This window comes from Amphibalanus amphitrite, unplaced genomic scaffold, assembly GCF_019059575.1.
Source record: "Amphibalanus amphitrite isolate SeventyFive unplaced genomic scaffold, NRLGWU_Aamphi_draft 000417F_arrow, whole genome shotgun sequence".
NCBI classification, from domain to species: domain Eukaryota; kingdom Metazoa; phylum Arthropoda; class Thecostraca; order Balanomorpha; family Balanidae; genus Amphibalanus; species Amphibalanus amphitrite.
This window is the reverse complement of record NW_024881911.1, coordinates 487811-508991: the sequence shown is the minus strand read 5'-3', so window position 1 is coordinate 508991 and position 21181 is coordinate 487811. Positions and strand designations below refer to the sequence as shown.

Sequence of the window (21181 nt, the reverse complement as noted above, 5' to 3'; positions counted from 1 at the left end):
ACGAAATCGCCAATTGTTAACAAGGCACTGAAGTCCGTTAGCACTCCATCTGTTGTTTTTTGCGAATAACACCACATCCAATTTCAATTTTATTACATAAAAATTTACACAGAAGCACACAATAGAACAGATACACGCGTCCTAGCTTCCGCTGTTCATCACAGCATGTGCTCAAACCGAGCTCCGTTGGCCGTCACGCAGGCCTGCAGTCGCTTCGGGACGGCTCCGACGGCGCAGGCCAGCAGTCTCTGGAACAACTGATCCCAGCAGGCCGTCAGCCTTTCCTTCAGCTCCTCTATGGTGCTGATCCTCTGACCTCTATACATAATTCGCTCCAGTTCGCTCCATACGAAGAAGTCCAAAGGGTTGAGGTCAGGACTCTTCGGTGGCCAGGCATCTGGCTCGATGAAGGCCGGGCAGGCCTGTTCCAGAAACTCGACCACTGAGTGGGCCGTGTGGCACGGAGCACCGAATGACTATTTTTTTTTTTGCTCCTGTTGAAATTTAAATTCCTTACAATAGCACGTGAATGAGCTATTTTTATTCATGAACATCCAACATGCGACATGGTCAGAACAGCAAACCGGAAATCACTGATTTGCGCATAATGTTCGAAACCGTTTCAGTGAGTTTCGTGACACAAATTTCATAGGCATATAACTAGGGCAATATTTGTAATAATAGTTAAGTTCAATCAGCTTGGTTTTATAGAGAATTGAACGCTCTTTCTAATGGTGTATGCAATTTGTCAATAATGTGAAAACTTTCGGACTTACGGACATTTTAAGTTAGGGGTTCCAATTTTTTTGGATCACCCTGGGAAACTGCGCCGAAAGATGGCCGACCACCTATTGCAGATGTGTGTGTGTGTGGAGGAGCCAGACGCCTCCAAAGCTCCCATTCACCAGAGTGAAGTTCCTTATAAGCGATTGTTTGCTTATTGCTTTATGTCTTATGAGCGATTACTTGCCGTCCTTACTTTATGCTTTCAGTTGAGTGTTTAACCAAGTATTATGAACGGGGAGGGAGGCTAGCGGGCCTTGTGATTGTTTTATAGTTTTGATGGCGTTTTTTCATGACTCATGCCATATTACTGCTGCAGTTTGCAGTCCACTGTTTCATGTATTTGTGTTTCATTTGACGTGTCTGTAGTCGTTTGAAATATACATTCAATCAAAGTCAACCACTACTTTCCTTTTGCAATGCTCGAGCCTCGATGACCGGTTAACAGAGCATATGAGTGACCGTAACAATTTTAAATATGCATTGAAACCGCACAACCTGCTGAAAGTGCATTGGCTGCTCCTTGCTACTTGATCCAGTGTGAAGCAAAAGCAAGATGAAGTCAAGTCGAGACTTGAGAAAACAGGAGCCATCACTCGAGCCGAACCCGAGCAAAGCCACAGCAGTTTGCAATGTATAAACCCCATTCACTTCTATGGCTTAAGTCGGGATAGACAGGGCACACAGAGTGGGCTTGCCGGAGTTCAGCCCGCTCGGGCCCAGAGTAATCTCCATTATATAAATGGATTCACTGCTCGGGCTTAAATCGGGCTAACGCCAATCGTCGCTCAACTAGGGCTAAACTACGGCTGTCCGGAGCTCGCAGAGCGGGCATACCTCCGGCAGAGCATGGGCTTTAGTCGGCGTATTTGTGTCATACGCCGACTTTAGCCCAAGCCCTAGCCGACTTTAGCCCGACTAAAAATCTCGGGCAATCCGCACTTGAGCCTGCTTGGGCCCGGAGCAAAATTGCTGGCTGGGTAAAGCGCCTGAATCACTTAGCACGTGTTCTGATCACATGAAAGTATGGTTCGGAGAAACTCGTGTGAAAAGCTTGAGAGAAAATATGCTCTCATGGTATAACTGCACATGCGTCAATGGCCGGTGCACTTTAACCCTCGCCCGTATTGGTGTTTTTCCAGCCGCGAACGTATAAAGGGGGGGGGGGGGTCCGTTGGACCCCCCCCCCCCCCCGTTGCCGTTTCGCCCCTGATCGAGCTAGAGCTTCCGGAAAAGACGAGCGTGTTGCCCGTGATGAGAGGAAGCCGATGATACCCAAATTTAAGGTCCTAGGTCATCGGTTGACCTTCCAGGTCAGGTCAATGACCCAAAAGTCGGGAAAATCGGGACCTGTTAGAAAGTCGTAAAACGTGGCTGCTATGGGGTTTTTCGGGGTGCTGATCACGAATATCATGTTAGTTTTGATTACAGATGATGTCTTCATGCATTTAGGCCAGGTCGGGTCAGGTCAGGTCAGGTCAACCAGTAAGGGTATTCGTAGTAGGTGGCAACCGCCTCTGACAGCTTCGATAACATGTTACGAAGGCACCAAAACAAAACGTTTGGTGGTTGTAGCACCTGAGATGACGTAACAGTGACGTCATAAAGTTTTGTCGTTTTCCGATATCGACCGTTTCTGATGTCGCTGAACATGAAACTCAACTGTAAATAAGCTAGACAGCACCTGCTGTCATCCTAAAACATCAACTAGTTTCTGAACAATAATCGGTCCCTTATATTCGGTCTCATATACCGGTTATATCATGAGGAAACTGAGGGTCGCAAATCTATAATTGGACTTCTGACGTCGCTGTGACGTCATTTAAAATTGGATAAACACCAAATTTGGACACAACCTCGGCGGTATTCAGGAAGGCGCGTGTGCAAAGTTTCGCTTCTCTATCTCTTTGCGTTGCGACGATATCGTCGCTGAAGCAAAGGGGGGGGGGGGGCAACTATATGCCCCCCCCCCCCCCTCCAGCGGCCGGCGGGTGGCGCTGAGGCCCAGCGGCCGCCGGGTTAAGTTGACTCCGACTCAGACTCCGGCTTCGAAAATCGCGCACGACAACGACTCCAGCTTCGACCCAGGCCATTGCTGATTAAGTCCATATACAGGGTGTCCCGAAATTGATGCGCGGTTGGTGCCGCATGTTATGTTGTCCCTCCCGAGTGCTGAACAGCTGCAATTTTACCGGCTCTGGCACCACTGACATCTTGCTGGTCACACGATCACGTGAACCAAGCGGCTAACCCGAACGCGGCCGGTAGTGGGCGCGGGAGGCCACTCTTGTCCAGACAGGCACCGTGGAGAAACTGCATATCACCAAAAGTGAAAAGGCACAAACTACCGATCCGCTACCGCGCGGTGGGGATGATCAAGGACGGTGTGACCCAGGTTCCGGATGCCAGAGAATTGGGCGTCAACTCTGCGACAATTAAACTTTGGATGGACCGCAAACGATCAGGAGAGACACTCAAGAACAGCACAGTTCGAGGGCGGAAGACTGCCTTGAGCCGAGTGGCGAAAATCGTGATTGCAAAGTCGACCTTTAAAAAGCACCATTCAACATCGCTGACAAGAAAACTGAATGAGATGCATGTCCCAGCATCCAGATCGACCCTCCACCAGTATTTGAAGACTATCTTGAAGCTGAAGCTGCTCAGCTTCAGGATGCAGACTTGGCCTACCGTGGTCCAGAAGTGCAGGCAGCTGGATTTCGCCAAGACCCACAAAAACTGGACCATTCAGGACTGGAGATGCGTCCTTTTCAGTGACGAGGTGCCCTTTGCGGTCTTTAAGCCCCTAACTGCCAGAACGATCGAAATGTGGGCCAACGGCAGCTCTGAGGAGTCCGCTGTCGAGACGGTGAAACGTCTGCTGAAGAATCTCATTTGGAGCATGATGAGCTACAGAGGCGCTCTGAGCTACACGAGGTGCCTCGGGGACAGACCGTGACTGCTTATTACTATGTCAGCGAGGTGCTGAAGAAGACTGATGCCACAGAGATGCTGAGGGAAAAGGTAAATGGTTCAAAAACCAGAGTCAAACTTTTGTCGGACATGTCCAGGGCCATTTTCCAGCAAGAAAGGGTTCCAGCTTATCACGCCAGGAAGACCCAGGACTGGTGCCGAGCGAGGCTCCCAGGCCTCTGGGAGAAGGGGACATGGTCTGGCAACAGTCTGGACCTGTCCCCGATCCAAATTATCTGGACGATCGTCAGAAAAGAGCTCAGCTAGCTTCCACGGGCTAGCTCAGAAAAGAGGATGTTTCAGAAGATATAAACGGCATGGCGTTGTTTCAAAGGAGAGACTCTTGACAACCTGAAACGTGACACGCTAGAGTGCAATAGGCCGTGTATGCAACTGAATGGGGACTATGATAACATATAAGCCGTGAAATAAATTCGAGCACTTTATAAGTTATTGAGGATAAAACAACCGCGCATCAATTTCGGGACACCCTGTACCTACCTCATGAAATCAAATTTCATATCGAATATCTTTTATCTTGCCTGAAGCGATTCTTTGCGCGTTGCAAGGCCTTGCATTGCAAATAGGTTATAGGTACGGCTCTCGCGGCTTTAAACGGTAGGTTTTGCCTTTTCACATTCCGGGTGTACCTATCTCAGAAACTAATCGATATACAAATTACAATGAAGTGATTTTAGAGGATCATGGCAGGCATGCGATACGAATAAATCGATCGCATTTTCAACCCTTGAGACTATGAAGAAATAGCCGGAAATTTACTAAATTTCATAGGGGCAAAACCTACCGCCGAATTCCGCGAGACCTGTACCTACATATCCAATCCGATACTCACTACGTAGATACCTAACCATGTCGGAATCTTTCGGTGGTCTGATTTGCATAGTACCTGCCTGTACCGTGTAGGGGAGAGTGGGGTAATTTGGCCGGTGGTGTAAATTGGCCGCCCCCACCTGTACGAAAGCTGATAAAAGTGAATGAAATAACTTTAGTCTCTATTCATTTGTCATCGGCAGAACTAACTCGAGAACAAATGTCGAAACTTTCCCCCTCTTAGTTTTATTCAAAATTAATAAAACGTGAATTTCGTTAGAAAATGGTAACTTTTACTTCATGTAGTAAATTTCATGTAGCAATTTGTATAACATGTAGTATTTGGGCTGTAAACGAATTCCAACATTATGGCGCCATTCTTGAGGGTGTTCAGCGGTTCCAAGAGCAATTTCATCTAGTTATGTAAAGCCATGACGACTTTGTAGACAAAATTTTTCAGAATGGCAATGTGGGGTTATTTGGCCGGGACTAGCGGGGCAACTTGGCCGGTGCGCTCAGAGTCACTATGCTGGGACGGCCGAGTTGTCATGGTCAACTATACCATAAAGGACATAATTCATGACCAACTTTGACTACCTTAATGCCATATTTCATATTGGACAGCTGTAAGGGCTTGTGACGTCATCAACGGTTACCTAACGCTTTTTTGCTAATAAATACTTACAGAAAAAAGATACAACCACGCAAATGGTCTCATTGTGTTCAGCTCGTCAAGGCGCATCGAATGATATACATGATGACCTTGAACTCACGTAACCTTGAGGTCAAGCGACCTGAGGTAACGTGACCTGAAGCCAACCTTTGACCTTGACCTCTCGAGGCCAACACATACATGTTTCGATGCGGAATGACGAGAGAATTACGATGGTACTTTTAGTTTTGGCCTAGCTTGATTACTTCAAAAGTTATTCATAAAACACTGTCATCGCATCTAGAGCCGCTATTTTGACTATTTTCGACTCCCATGTGACGGCTGAGTCAACCCCCAAAATGCTTCAAATGCGTCTAGGACACGCGTCATTGCTGAATGTGAAGCTGACTCGCCGATAACAAAAATCATGGCCTCAAACTAACACCGGCCAAATTGCCCTACACCCCGGCCAAATAACCCTGCTAGTGGGGCAATTTGGCCGCTTTGCAGACCTTTGTAATACGTCACAATTTCAATATAAGTAGTTACCCTATCATTTCAAGTTTACTTTCCAGGAAAGTAAAATGTATGCCACACCTGTCAGCGTTGAGAAAATGCAGAAATGTGTTGTCGATTTTTAGTTACATCGTTTTCTAAAAAAAAGCGGCCAAATTACCCCACTCTCCCCTACATACATACTAGTCTACATACCAATGATCAACTTGTTACCTTCAGTTCTTTGTTATGTGTGGGAGATATGTGCCTATGCGGTGTCCAGATATATATTCCTGCACTAATCGATTAGGTCCAGCATTAGGTCTGCAAAGCACCCGCTTGCTTCCATCGCGTGTGGTGTTGAGTGAGTCTCGCTTTTGGGCAGCACCGTTACCTACAACATGGCGACCCGCGCCGGGATTCTGTCACACGACACGCCGCTGCCTGACGCACCCAAATATTGGCGCTCAGTTTCCATGCAATAAGTAAGCAGAATAATCATTTCGTTGCATGGTCCGTTTTCATAGAAACCGAGCGCTATTTCCAGGTAGCGTCATGAACAGGGCCGGTCCATATGACCCCTGCGCCTCTGGCACGCTCCCGCCAAAACTCAGCATTTGCTCCTTATGTCCGTGGTTGAGCCGGCCGGACCATGAAGAGTTCCGGCTTATGTCATCGACCAACACTGAGATACCTACCTATACAACCGAGGAGCATGTGTGCATCTCAATGTTTGAAGCCCGAACCCATGGTAGTCCGACGTTGGTCCCAGGCTCACAAAAAAGAACCTACCTACCAGGTGCACCCGCGCCGGATCGGTGCTTGGCGTAAACCGTGTCGTGTCGCGGCCGGCAGTGTTTGAGTCCCCTCCCCCCACCCATCCAACTCGGCTTCTAAGCTACGTAACAAGCGGTAAGCGGCGTCGAATGAGTGCCGAATATATGCCACAAAGGTGCTCCGCGACTTCCACGCCGGTGTCTGCAGAACTCCCCCCCCCCCACCCCACCCGCACGCGGTAGCGGAATTCGAAAGAGCGTAAAAAATTAATGACGGAAACACTTCAACCATTTTTTAGACCAGGTCAAAGGTCAGGTCGCCGGAGGTCATTAAAGGTCAAATATAGTCCATTTTAACAATTTTGGAAACTGTCAACGGCTAACTCAGGAACCAATAGGTAGAGCTACAGCGTCGCGGAAAGGCACACTCGATAGCCCTTTCAAAGGCCTTGCTGAGTTTTAATCTCAGATTTGACCTCAGGTCAACGGTTTAGCCTCCAGAGGGCAAAAACTAAAATGATAGCCGTTTTTACGAAAACAATGTTTTTTCTGTACCTTTGACTCAAGAGAGCTACGACATTGATTTTGGCAGCATTGCGTTCCTCTCGTCGAGACGCGTTGAATTACCTATAAGTTGACCTTGAAAAAGGTCATTTTGAAATTTCGACCTCAGGTCAAGGTCATGACCTGACCGGGAAAAGGTCATGTTGCAGATCAGTTAATCCGTCTAGTCGACCTGGACATATCTGAGGTGTTTTCATCGCTCTGGCATGCGCCTATCAGAAGTTTTTTTAGCGAAAAACTGATGACCCCCATTTGTGACCTAAGATGACCCCAGAGATGACCCGTGACCCAAGAGGGGTCACGGGTCCCATTTTCCAGTTCAGTGTGTCATGTTGACTTGTTATGAGGTGTTTGAAAGTGTTCAGAATGGCGTCCGTCCAGAAGAGACGCATTTTAATTTTCTCCCATTGACTTATAATGGGGAGGTGGCAAAATTGACCTGACCTTAGGTCACCGATATCGAAATTCCGAGAAAACATTTTGTACAGACTGTTGACCTGATCGATCGATGAAAGTTTCAAAGCAGTCAGCCACCTGGTGTAGCTATGACAGACACTGACACTTTTTAGGAGGTGAGGTCACTCAGTGATCTGGTGACCTGACCTTGAGCGACCCAGGTCTAACATTTTCACAACATGTGCCGAAAAGATACAGGAACAGGTGTGCCAAAAACGGCGCCGCTTCGCGCCGTCGTTTTTTAGACAACCGCAAAATACGCAGGGGGGTTCAAACCCCCCCCCCCCTCGGCCAGGCGCGGGGGGCATATGTTACCACCCTGTCGCGTTTTTTGCGTGTGAATAAAAAACCGCGGCGCGTAGCGCCGCGCAGCTTGGAGTATCTTGCTGTACATCAATTTTGGACAATGTGTGATTTTTTTACCCCAGGTCATGTCAGGTCAGGTCACCAGGTCAAGTTAACTGACCAAGCCTAGACAAGTTTGCAATCATGTCTAGCCTGCAGCGTTTGTCAGAGAGCTTTTAAACTTGGTGGATTGCATGATGTGGGCACCTATAATTTGTATATCTCGGATTTTTTCTATCCGCGACCTAAGGTCAGGACAGTGGCGTGGCCTTTCCATTATAAGCCAATGGAGAAAAATGAAAATGCCTCTAGATCCGTGACCGTGTGCACGCATAGAAGCAGTCCAAATATTTCAGAATCACAACGATTTGGACCGCCCGTGACGACCAAAGTGTCTTTTTTGCTGATAGCCTCTAAAAAGGTCATCCGAGGTCATTTGAGGCTACAAACAGATTTTTGTCAATAACTCTCGATTGGAAAGAGATAGAACACTGGGGATGGCTTCATTGTGTTTGTCTTATCGAGACGCATCAAATGATATGCAACATGTTTGGGTCCTATGTGTCCTACATGACCTATTTGGGTCACCGCGTGACCTTGACCTGAGGTCAAAATTTGATCTTGACCTTTCCAGGTAAAAAATATAGTTTTCGAAGCGACTGAACGGGAGAAACACGACAGTGCCATTGCCAATTCTTCATCTTAGCTGGTTCAAAAGTTATTCGTGAAAAAAGTTTTATCCAAAAACAGCTATTTTCACAATATTTGACCTATGTAGGCTTAACCGTTGACCTGAGGTCAAGTTTGATGATGACCTTATCAAAAGAAGAGTTAAAAACTATCAATTGCTTTTCCATGCGTTTTTCCAGCTATCATAGTTCCTGAGATAACGGCATGTTTTCTGAAAAATATTGACATTTGGCAAATTTTGACCTTCGATGACCCCAATATTGCTCTAAGATGAAAAATGACCGAAATACTTTCAAACGTACGCATTGAGAGCTATCGACTGCTTTTTACCGCGTCTCTTTAGCCCTCTTAGTTTTTGAGTTAGAAGTGGGTGGTAACATATGCCCCCCTCCCCACAGAATGGCGAAGTTGGCTGAGACCGCCACTGGGGCGCGGGTTAATAATCTCGACGAAGTATTTCTGACAATAGGTCAGGTCAAAGGTCAGGTAACCAGAGTTCATAACAGGTCTAATTTCGACAAAGCGGCGCACACCTCAGAAACAAATAGATGCAGCGTCGCGGAAAAGCGCTTTGGATGGCTCTTTTTAAGCCGTTTCTGAATCACTTCTTATACTTGATTCAAGGACAACGGCTTAGCCTCTAAAAGGCAAAGCTGGTAAAACTGACCTTTTTGCCTAAAATATTTTCTGCAAAACATTGAACTTACAAATTACACATTAATTTTACCGGCGTCGTGACCCTGTTCCTCCCGAGACGCGTAGGATGAACTGTTACTTGGCCTTAAAATGCCATTTTTTACCCATAAGATTCACCTAAGGTCAAGGTCACGGTCTAACCGGAAAAGGTCATGTTGCATATCAGTCGGTCCATTCCGTCGAGCCGAACACATCTAAGACGTTTTCATCGCTCTAGTATGCTTCTATCAGGAGCGAGAACTGTTAGATACCTTTCGTGGCTTAACCCTCGCCGGCCGAGGGGGAGGGGGGGGGCGGGTGCCCCCCCCCTCACATAGGTTTTTTTTCGCGATAGCTCCGAACACGCTGGCGATGGAGAGCTGAGACTTGGCATACCTGATCTTTGAATCAAGCCGGATCTTTTGACACCAACCGCATTTTCAGGTCAGGTCAGGTCACTGACCAATGACGTCATAATTAAACCTCTGCACGGTCTTCAGATATCGCAACTTCGCAACGCACTCACTGCCAGAGGAGCTTTCATAGGGAAATGAAACTTGCAGGTATCCATTACGAGTCTCACAACTTGTATATCTCGGATTTTTCCTTAAGGTCACATGAGGTCAGGTCATTTTCATGACCTCACCATTATTAGTCAAGCAATGGGGAAAAATGAAAACTGTTATTCTGGCGCCGGGAACGACCTCCAACTATCTCAAGCACACAGAATCGTGATTTGATGCACTCCTTGCAAGGTAAGATGCGTCACTTTCGCAATGATGACCTTGCGTGACGTCATTTATAGCGTCATCAAGGTCATATTAGTTTTTCGTCAATAACTCCCGATCAAATTGAGCTAGCGAGCCGGAGAAGCCACCAATGGACTCGGGAAGACCTGCCGAATCGAATGGTATGCGACATGACCTTTTTCGACCAACTTCGTGACCTGGGGGTGGCCTGACCGTTACCTGAGGTCAACACCCTAAGTTGACCTGACCCAAACAAAAAGTATATCATTCGACGCGCCTGAAGAGGCGAACACGATGCTGCCAAAATCGCGGCTCTGCGGCCGTTTTTTTGCGAAGTTTTTCACCAAAAACTGAACCGCACCTTGGGGCACTTGACCTGACCTCAGAGGTCACCGGTTGACCTAGGACCTTAAAATAGGGTACCAATCTCTGCGTCTCGTAACGGCGCACACGTTCGTCTTTTCCGCGACGCGCTAGCTCCACCAGGGGCGAAACGGCGAGGGGGTCGTACCCCCCCCCCCTCGGCCGGCGCGTATGTAGAAAACCAATAGGTCCGGCGAGGGTTAAATGACCATAGGGACATAACAAGGGGCCAAGGATGCCATTTTCCGGTTGTGTGTCACATAACTTGTAATTCGGTGTTTGAAAAGTTTAGAATGACTTTCGTCCAAAAAAGGTGTCTTTCAACATTCTCCCATTGACTTAGGTACAATCAAGGCCCTAAATACAAGGTTGCACGGACTTATTTCTACTAAACCTACCAGAATATAGTTCCACGGTTGGCTATTTAAATAATTATTCAATCAAAATTTCTTTATTATTATCTCGTAATCATTTATAAGCAATTTTTATAAATCAACTTTCAATTTCCTTGCCTTTTACTAGCAAAACAACTTTTATAGTATTGGGTCAACATAGTGGTGTAGCAGTAGGAACCACATCTGGCAAAACCCCAATACCTACATACAGCAGAAAAGCAGCCACCAGGCGTCGCTACAGTCGCAGCACAGATGTCGCGCGCGTCGCCAATCGCCAAACTACCGATTTCCATAAGGCTGCATATGTATAGATATGTAACGGAAAGTCGCCCTTAACCCTCGCCCGCACATGGGGGGGGGTGGTTGCCACCCCCCCCAGGTAGTCTTTCTGCTCTGCACTCAACATTTTTAGAGCTAGAAGGCTGATTTTTCGTATAGCTGCTCCTCTATCCTTTCTTGATGTCCACTGAAAATTTCAAGTTTCTGTGATTTTTGGTTTTGGAGATATGACCTTGTTTTTCAGGTCATGTCATGACCCAAATGGCCAATTCTCAACATCTTTCACTTGCCATGGGCCTTGTGAGCTTTTGACACCCTGTTTTCGGCCTTTTTTGCCAGTCTTACCTCCCACCTATCATGGAACATGTTGTTCGACGATGTACAGGGGTCAAGGTCAGGGTCAAGGTCAACCTAGGTCATCTAAGATAATTGCGTTTTAGGCAAGCTAAATTTACTTTTTGTGAAGTTTTTTGACTGCATTTTTGGTAAAAGCTTTTCAGATCATGATTTCATGTAATATGGACCCAAAAACAATCGGTGCACACATCAGTATACACACAGACACACACAGACATACAAACACATATAATTGACCTTGACCTAACTTGACCTGAAATGACCTCAGCAGCAAAATTCTGGTCGGGTAGTGTGACAAAGAGGTTCTAGCTGGCTTGGCACCAGAAAACAGCATCGTCATCGGTATTTGATAAGCAGCGCACTTGATATCCAACGGTGACCCAAAACAGCAATATTTTTTAGTTTGACCTGACCTGGAAGGTCAATGACTGACCTGAGAAGGTAAAACTGGGTATCATTGGATTCGTCTCTTCCCAAAGAATCTTTTTGGTCTTTACTGCTAAGCTCTATCTCCAACAGGAACGAAATGGCGCGGGGGGGGGGGGTGGCAACCACCCCCCCATGTGCGTTCTAGGATGGGAAAATAGCATGTGCGGGCGAGGGTTAACCCTATTCCTGGCGGGGGGGGGGCCTCAGGAGCCCCCCCCCCCTGAGGTTTTTTGGTTATTTCTCCCAAACGCGTTGAGCTAGGAAGCTCAAATTTTCTGACTTTTCCTAAAAGGCTTCTACGCAACATGTCTGAAAATTTTGAGTTGATCTGACCTCAGGTCAGGTCACCAGAGGCGGTTTGGTGACCCTACCTCAAAAAAGTTTGCAATCACGCCAGAGCTAGAGTTTTTGACCGATCAATTTCTTCTCTTCAGGCTTTAGTTAGGGTACCAGTATGTGCAATTTGTATATCTCGGAATTTTGATATCGGTGACCTAAGGTCAGGTCAGTTTCGCGACCTCTCCATTATAAGTCAATGGGGGAAAAATCAACTCCCTGTTTTTACCACTAAAACGGGTTGAAATGGCCCCATATACCATACATGACTTCATATACGATCAACCTTCACTACCTTGAGGTCTGTTTTGCTGTTGGGCAGCTGTGAGGTCATGTGACGTCATCAAAGGTCACCAAAGGTTTTTGGCCAATAACTCCGTACAGGAACAAGATACAGACGCGTGGATGGTCTCATTGTGTTCAGCTCGTCAAGACGCATCGAATGATATACATGATGACCTCGAGGTCACGTGACCTGAGGTCAACCTTTGACCTTGACCTTTCGAGGTCAACATATATATCATTCGATGCGGATTGACGAGAGGATCACGATGATGCCCTTAGTTTGTTCCTATCTTGACTAATTCGAAAGTTATTCGAGAAAAACTCTCTCCATATCTAGCGCCGCCATTTTGACTTTTTCGACCCCTGTGACGTCATCTTTGACCTGACCTGAAAATGACCTTAGTAAAAATTGTAGATCTTGACCGTGCGTATCCGATGCCGTTTACCGTTTGTCGCTATCTTGCTTCGTTCTCGAGATCTCAGGGGGGGGCCGAATCGGCCCCCCCCCCCGCCAGTTTCTTGTCCCGGCGGAGCCCGCCAGGAATAGGGTTAAGGGTTACGCTTACATCCTTTGCTTATCAGGTCGATGGTTGGAAATTGGGAGGGTCTCGGCTATTTTCGACCACGGATTTGCCTCTATCACATGATGAGGAACATGCTGATAAGTGTTTTATGTGTCATAACAGCACAAAAGTATTTTTAATCATTTTTCAAAAATAGCCGTTCTGCCGTATCTTTCAGTGCAAGGTGCCGTCGGTCATCCCCGACGTGACGTCACGCCGGGGATTTCCAGATTTTCCTACTAGACTTCGACGCCCCCTGGGTACAATGGATAGGTCTGTGATTACAATGGATACAATGGATACCTATGTCTAGTCACGGCGGGAGGTGCGCGGAGAGGCGAGCCCAGGCACGCACAAGTGGGGTGCCCCAACTCATGCACATCACAGGTCGCAAAAATGACCTAGCCCTTAGGTCACCGATGTCAAAGTTCCGAGAAAAACATTTGATCATATCGTTGCTCTTATCCATTGCTGAAAGTTTCAAAGCGATCGGTCACTCGGTGACCGATCGCTTTGAAAAACATTGAAACGTTTTGAAAGGTTAGGTTACTTGATCTGACCTGGTGACCTGACCTTGAGTGACCTTGGTCTGTAATTTTCACATGCGCGGAAAATATGTATGATGTGTGTCAAAAACGCGAAAAACTACAGGTGTGTGTGTGCGTGTTCAAACAACCCCCACCCGGCAGGGCGCGGGTTAGACTGTGTTTCAAATATTTCACCCCAAGGCCCTAGTTAAAACAAGCTTAACTAAAATATGAGTAAGCTTTAACCATCAGCCATCAGCCTGCTAAAATAGAACAGCCTTTCCACAAACATGTATTAGCTAAATGAAGTGTGAACAATGCAGCTGGCGAGAATCATTCTCAATGGTCTCTCTGAGCCAGCCTTGGATCTCACCAGAAAGATCTTACAACCACCAGCCCCATGAGCGCAGATGGAGGATCACAGCATGTACTGCAATGTCCTTGTAATAAATTTCAGCACTCCATAACGGTATCAAAGACCAAGTCAATATACTTCCCGCAGATAACCAGCTGTGCCTCTTCACAATGACCTAAATTTAGTAGTCTGAATCATAGTCATAGTCCTCCTCATTGACCTCAATGCTCTGGAAGTTGACAGTGTACCTCAGCATCCCTCCCACTCCACCGAACCCTCGGACAAACTGTGAGCCCTCTTGTGACCTGTCAGTGATGATCTCAAGCGATGCTCCGAAGGACTTGTAGTTGTTGGCCAGCCACTCCAGCAAAGGCATGGAATCCACCAGCTCCATCTCAACACCTGAATCACTGTCAGTGAAGTGGGATCTGTCCTTTTCTTCCTCAGGTGTCAAGTGCAGAATCTTCTCCTCCCCACTTGCGTGGTTCTTGAGGACAATCCTCTGGATGTCCAAGTTTTCCCAACAGATCAGGGTTTCCACTGCTCCAAGCTCCAGAGCAGCCAGGGTGTCTTTGACTCCAAAGCAGTACTTCCCAGTGTCCTGGCTGATCTCATCAAAGTAGCGCCCAATCAGCTTCTTCTCCTGGATGAACTTGACATTTGCCAGGCACTCAGCTGACAGCTCAATGGCTTGGTTGAAACCATTCTCTCCACCATATGATACATCCACCAGCTTGATGATTGTTGCCTGGAGGCGAGGATCAAACATGTCTGACTGGCTCAGCTCTGTCTTGAAGTCTGCACTTCCTGCAAGGATCATCCCAGCAATGTTGGGCCGGTCATTGGTGATGAAAAAGGTCACTGCAGTTTCAGCCACTTTTCTCACATAGTTATGCCTCTTTTCCATCCTGAGACGGGCAAATCGGAGCGCTGACTGACCTCCACGACCATGCTTTTTGGGCAGGTCCACAGTGAATTTGTGGAGGACATCCCTGGTGTTGCCTTGCAGAGTTCCAAACAAAGCACCATTACCATCCATGATGATGAAACCAAACTTGTTGTCATCAGCGAGCAACGCCGAGAGGGCCTCAGTGTGGAACTTGTTGTCACAGAGGTAGAGGGATGTATTGATGGCTTTGAATGGTTCAAAATCGATGTTGACTTTCTTTTCCTTACCTTCTTCTGTGACGATAGTGCCACAGTAGATCACCAGTCCTTTTGCTGGAACCTTTGTGTACAATTTCAACCTGTGCTGCACGGATGTGATGGCACCCAACACGGACAATCTGTTCACTCTTGACTTGATGTTTGAGGCCGTACCAAACTCATCAGCCAGCATTTTCGCAACACGCGAAATCTGATCTCTGGGAGGTATAATCAGGGAGATCATGCTCGTCCCGTTTCCCCTTGCCTGCTCCAAGCTTTTGATAAGCTTCTTGATCTTCCATATTTCAACGTTACGATCAGCAGATGTGTCCTCGTTAGACGCCATTTTCTTAGGCTTTTGTTGACTCAAATGCTAGATGGCGAAAGGCGCCACCCAGACAAAGTGGAAATTCACTGCTCTCTTTCTCCTTCAGATAATAAAAACCCGTAAAATGACAAAATGCCGACAAGCTTTCACACGGATGAACGACTGTCTACCACATGGCGCAAGACACGGCTCGCTTAGAGGTGGACAAAGAGGACCAGAGTGAATATTCGAATAACGAATAAAGAATATTCGCATATTAATAGATGTTCAAATTGAGGTGAACTACAATTATTTCTATTTTCTAGAAAATAAACTTTTAAAACGTTAAGAAAAAATGTGATTTGTCTGTAATATGCTTCAGAAGTAATAAAATTTTTACAAATTCGGTTTGGTAAGGAGCACTATATTGGATGGATTCGATGCGTCAAACCTCAAGGACCATAGATATTATCGATATATATATTGTGGTATATTTTTAGGTTAATTGACACCGATATGTGACCTTTGTGTTTCTTTCTTTTAGATATTGTGGCATACAAAAGAACGTGATTTAATTCGAATTTTCAATGTTCTCAATTTATATAATTATTTTTACACGCTAAATTTCACGAAGCAGAGTGGCGCAGTGGAAGCGTGCTGGGCCCATAACCCAGAGGTCCGTGGATCGAAACTACGCTCTGCTACTTTTCTGTATGAAATGTTTATTAGTATGTTTATAAGTTAATTATCTTCAGCTTGCCTTTTTGCCGATTTTAGTCAGTAGTTACCTACTAGAAATTGCGTGAAAGCAAACTAACAAACTTGCGCTGCTGGCGAATTCATCGTGCATGTCACTAGACTGCATCAATGAGGATTGCGGTCTGCGGATAAGGGTTGTTGAAAAATGGAAAGGTTTACGGGCTCGCCGAGAAAACCAGAAAACCAAGGAGGGGCGGCGTGGGGTAAGAGCCCTAGGTTGGAAAGGAAACCTCGACTCTGTTGGCTACCGACTTTCCCTTGGGCAGTCCGGGGAACAGGAAGCGTACTGAGAGCCGGCTTATACGCGATTGGGTTTGTTCGGAGATGGATTTTTTTTTCTATATCGCCTATATTGGACATATACGGACATAATTGCTGGGATTAATTCATGTTTGGGCGGGCCTGTCGTTTTTCTGATAAATCACATTCAGGGGCGCGGGAACTACTTTCCGACTGGGGGGGGGGGGGGGGGGGCACACCATAATAGAAGGGTACCCCCAAATCTAGTTTTCTCACCGGTTTTAGGCCACTTATTTTTCACCCCTCGGCTTTTTCAACAAAAAAGAAAACATTTGCAAAAAAAGTGTGGTATTCCGTCTGAAAGCTGTGGGGGCACCGCCCCCACGGCCCCTGAGTTGGGGCCGGGGCAGGCTGCCCCCACTGCCCCCCCCCCCCGGCTCCCGCGCCTATGATCACATTTACAGACTACAGTCAGTGAAAAGCCTAGGAGGTGCTCTCGCAATCAACTAAACCTGGAACATAGACATAGGTATCTTGCAACATATGTATCTTGGATATACAGACCAGCGACCCCTTGCCAGCAACCTTTGCTAGGATTTATGACGTCACAATACATTTCAACATTTTAACCATATACGGTGAAAAAGATCAGGGTATATAGAAAAAGATAAGCCTTGACAAGCTTGGCATCAGCCGGTCTGTGATGGTCCATGATCCTAAGAAATAAAAAACATAATTCGTGGATTCGTGGTGTCTTTTTTGTTATTCCGGTCTTTTCAAATTCAGCTTTAAGAACCAGAACGGCACCGAGGTGCTGTAAAGCAGATTTTGTTGTTGGGATCGCTTGTTTTCTGTTTATTTAAAAGTCTTCCACTTGGTGAGTAGGTACCTAGATAGGTAGATAGGTGCTTACCTACCTAGCTAGGTTGAGTTCAGGTATAAAGTCAAACCTCAAACTCAGCTTGAATTTATTTCAATTTGTGAATAAGAAATAACACCTAAGTATATGTTTCAGGGCCCTGTTTTGCACCTCAACCTGGTAAAATATTATGCCTGAGCTCTGTTCGCACCCCGTTTATTTATCAGCAGGCTGCAACCATGCTGCTGCTTCTTGGCTCCTCATTGGTCAAATTTAAGTGGTCTATTCGTTAGACCAATGAGAGGCCAAGCTGCGCCAGCAATAACTTTCTTATGTGGGGAAAATCGACAGCACACTGATATAAAAACAGCAAAGATATAAGCCTCTCAAAAGCGTTACAGGCCGTGCCGGGCCGGGCTGCTCAGACTGAGATTTTTCCGTTATATTGAAAAGACTTTGGTGCGCTCACTCGCTCGTATTAAGAATATGTGCTGTGCAATACATATTGTAAAAAAGTCATGCTGATATGTTACACTTCAAGTAGGTAGGTAAATTCCCATTGCTCAGAAATGAATTCTTCATTTGAATATTGATTAAAATAGCAATACTGAACGAGACTTACTAGATGTTGCTGGGTGCCTAATCTTACCAATGTTTGTTTTGCAGTGGCTCTATTGGGAAAATAGGTACTCAATTGGAAAATTATTTGCTGCCAGGTAAAATAAGGTAAAGTAAAGTAAAGTCAGGTAAAGTAAAGGTCAGATAATTAGGTCAATGGTCATCATGTCCTATTTTCCCTGACTTTGCCACTTTTGCCATTAATGAATGGATGGAGCCAAAATATTATACAAAAGTATCCATGAGATCTTATTAAAAAAGTTCTTTTCAAATTTGATCATAAGCAAGGATTCAACCTTGGATCAATGTGCCAAGGCCTTTAACATTATCAAATGATTCATGACTATCTTTGAAGGCCCAAGGCTTGTCAGAATGGCCTGAGAGGGCTCAAAATCTTTAGATACATTACCTACCTGCTCAGTAAACTGATTATGGTCGGAAACATCTCCATCTTACAGGGTCCCCAACTATGATACATCCTGCTCAGACCAGGGGCATTCATCCTGCTCTGTTCTGCTTCCTCTGGAACACACATTTTGAGTCACTGAAAAATGTTTTTGACTTACACTTGGTCTTTTGGATTGACTGAAGGTATTTTTTTTTATAGAATCATTTCTCTGAGGCCCTTTAATTGAAGCCTTTTTGCTTTTTTAGCTTCATTGCTAAGGGATGGGGGCGACAATGCAGCTGGAGAGCATACTTCGGGCCTAGCCCAGCGAGGATGTGATGTGCGATGGCACTTGTGCTGTCAATGACACTTGTTCTGGTCACCAGGTGCTGACTGCTGCTGACAATGGCAGGCCAACAGTACTGTCTAAGATGGAACGACTTCCAATCCAACATGGTCTCTTCTTTCAAACATCTGCGCAGCGAGAAGAACTTCCTGGATGTGACGCTCGCCTGCGAGGGTCAGACATGCAAGGCACACAAAATGGTCCTCTCTGCCTGCTCACCCTACTTCAAAACGCTTCTAGAGGTAAGATTCACCACCCTGCTCATTTTCGCACAATCGTTGACATTGGTGAGCATGCCATAAAGCATCATTTATAGGCGTAGGAACGCTTTTGAAAGTGTGTGGGGGGAGGGGGAGGGGTAGGCTCTCAGAGACACCGATGACGGCGATGGCATTCAGCTCTGTGTTGTCTGTATTTCATAGTTTAGCTCTCAGGCCATAATACAGTGCGGTAGATGCAAGAAAATAAATGCATTGGATGACATGGCGCTTTTAATGTGCGTAGATACGTGCTAATTTCATTTGTAATGAAGCAATGCAATGCTTTTTGCAGGTCTCACATCTCACATCACATTATAACTTCTGTCCACCAGTGTCAGGGGTGATGTTAACAATACCAGCTGTTCCTGAACCTTTTATGTTATTTGAGGCAGGAGCTCGGCCTTCATTGGGCCTTATAAAAACAAATATCTACACAATCCAATGGCTTTAGTAAAACCCGCGTAACAGCTTATTCTGAACTCCCGTGACTTATTATTAATGCCGTTATATTGCACAAAGCACGTGCTGAGAAAAGGGCTAAATATTGCAAATAACGATGCTTCAAAATGGTGTAACTTTTTAAAATTGAAATGTGTTATTGCTGGGTGAATCAGGTAGTCGATGACATTTGCGTGAGAAAAAAGCATTCTGGTTAGTCTCGGCGGTTTATATAGCCTTGGTCTCGGCAGAAAACACTACGTGCGAAGTTTATTAAGATGGTTTTCATTTCGGTTTCGGATTCGCTTCGGATATTGTGCATTGTGCAATAGCCTCTAGTGTGGTGCGACACATTGCAACTCCCCCGTTTAAAATGTTTGGTCTATGTTGACGTCCGCCATCTCGGGTTGTTGGCGAGCCGTGGTGCGGTTCGCTGAGCTCCGCGACTGAGTGGCCGACGCGCGCGGTGCGGTCCGCTGGTCTGACGCTCTGCCGCCCCGCAGGAGAACCCGTCCAAGCACCCGATCATCATTCTGAAGGACGTGCCATTCAGCCACCTGCAGGCCATCCTCGAGTTCATGTACGCCGGCGAGGTAAACGTCGGCCAGGACCAGCTGCCCGACCTGCTGAAAACCGCCGAAAAACTCAAGGTCAAGGGACTCATTGATGTCAACAAGATGTGAGGCGTCTCCGTCGCGTAGAGCGGGTGGTTCGGGGGGGGGGGGCAGGTTATTTTGGGGGGGACTGGGGAACTGACTAGGTGATCTTTGGGGCGCGGATGGCCGTGCAGCCGTTATCGCTCTCGTGGGTAGCTGGTTAGGCCGGTGTGGGGTGGAAGTCTCCAGCGGGGTTTGTTGACACTGCGGACGATCACCAGCTCAGGTCTCGCAGTTCGTGTGAGATGCGGCAAAAGCCATCGCGTCGCGGTAGATCTGGCGAGGGCCTTTGGACATACGCTGGATAGTGGATATGACCTTAGAACCAGTGTGCTTACTCGTGGGCTATGGCCAAAAGCCAGCCGGGTGACCGTTGACTGGCCAAATGGCCCGCCTGCCTGCCGGTCGGGGGGGGGGGGGGGGAATAGACGGGAAACGCCGTCTGCCGGGTGGATTGCACGCCGGGTGTCTCGAGTGCGGTGGGCAGGCAGCCGGCCACGCCCTCGCTCAGAGCGGGCGTGCGGCCCAGCTGGGTGGGTAGCCGTTCTAACCGGGCGGCTCTGGAGGATACCGCCCGTACCCGGGCCTCGGACGCTCTGAGCGCGCGCGGCCGAGGCGCTGACGGCGGGGGGGGGGGGGAGGGGTATTGAGCGGGTGTGCCAGCCGACGGACATGCTATTGTGTCAGCGGTGTGCGATTGTTGATGTCCATTTCAATCGTGCCTCGCGCTATTTTTGTCATCATGAATCCGATGGAATTTGTTCTTTAGTTTTCATAGATGGATTTTCTCTGCTGATGACATGTCTCACAACTGACGTTTGTTGACGAGGTGATATGAATACATGTCAACATTTGTTCTCTCGTTTCCTAGGAAATTTTCTTTTGTGCTCTCATCGCGTTGACAAGTGTGCAGCTCATGTTGATGATATACATAATAGATGGAGATGGAATGGGCCTGCTTTGTGCAATTTTTTTAAGCATTCTGCGATGATTCTGAGTGCGGCAGCAGCTGAGGTCCATACGACGGCATGCCCCCCCCCCCCCATTACTAGCATTAGAACATCTCATTTGTCAGTTTTTGTACCTTGTCTGGCTACTCAGCGCAACTTTGATAACTTCTTTCATCCCGTTCATTTTGTCATCAGCCAATGAAATTTAACTGTAAAAATCTGGTGACCCGTTTCGTTATAATAATCGTTATGTTATTACTGGTTATTTTCGTCTAAAATCCAGGCGAGCTATTGACTGTTTATATTTATATGTTAATATTCCTCTTCCTGGACGATTTT

At 46.7% G+C, this 21181-nt stretch overlaps 2 protein-coding genes and 1 non-coding gene across 5 annotated transcripts; 2 read left to right on the top strand and 1 right to left on the bottom strand.

Moving 5' to 3' along the window:
• Positions 1 to 13796: 13796 nt before the first annotated feature.
• On the bottom strand, positions 13797 to 15565 carry LOC122390972 (eukaryotic peptide chain release factor subunit 1). Its single transcript, XM_043384447.1, has one exon. The coding sequence runs from the start codon at positions 15365 to 15367 to the stop codon at positions 14057 to 14059; it is 1311 nt and encodes a 436-aa protein (XP_043240382.1). The 5' UTR covers positions 15368 to 15565; the 3' UTR covers positions 13797 to 14056.
• Positions 15566 to 15960: 395 nt separating this feature from the next.
• Positions 15961 to 16032, top strand: Trnam-cau. Its single transcript has one exon. It is a non-coding gene; the product is annotated as a tRNA-Met (tRNA).
• A 968-nt stretch (positions 16033 to 17000) lies between these two features.
• LOC122390992 (longitudinals lacking protein-like) lies at positions 17001 to 20845 on the top strand. Of its 3 annotated transcripts, none has more exons than XM_043384504.1 (3): positions 17001 to 17204; positions 18579 to 18780; positions 19740 to 20845. In XM_043384504.1, the coding sequence occupies exons 2-3, from the start codon at positions 18598 to 18600 to the stop codon at positions 19917 to 19919; spliced, it is 363 nt and encodes a 120-aa protein (XP_043240439.1). In that variant the 5' UTR covers positions 17001 to 17204; positions 18579 to 18597; the 3' UTR covers positions 19920 to 20845. The 3 variants fall into 3 exon arrangements, with proteins under 3 accessions (XP_043240439.1, XP_043240437.1, XP_043240436.1); XM_043384502.1 differs by having other exon boundaries at positions 17002 to 17023; XM_043384501.1 differs by lacking the exon at positions 17001 to 17204 and adding an exon at positions 17342 to 17366.
• The last annotated feature ends 336 nt before the right edge of the window (positions 20846 to 21181 follow it).

What these genes read in the sequence shown, in the direction of transcription:
- LOC122390972 (XM_043384447.1), bottom strand. Translation starts at nt 15,367, where the DNA reads ATGGCGTCTAACGAGGACACATCTGCTGATCGTAACGTTGAAATATGG.
- LOC122390992 (XM_043384504.1), top strand. Translation starts at nt 18,598, where the DNA reads ATGGCAGGCCAACAGTACTGTCTAAGATGGAACGACTTCCAATCCAAC. An exon ending in ACTTCAAAACGCTTCTAGAG is followed by an intron (nt 18,781 to 19,739) that starts GTAAGATTCACC and finishes GCCGCCCCGCAG; the next exon opens with GAGAACCCGTCCAAGCACCC.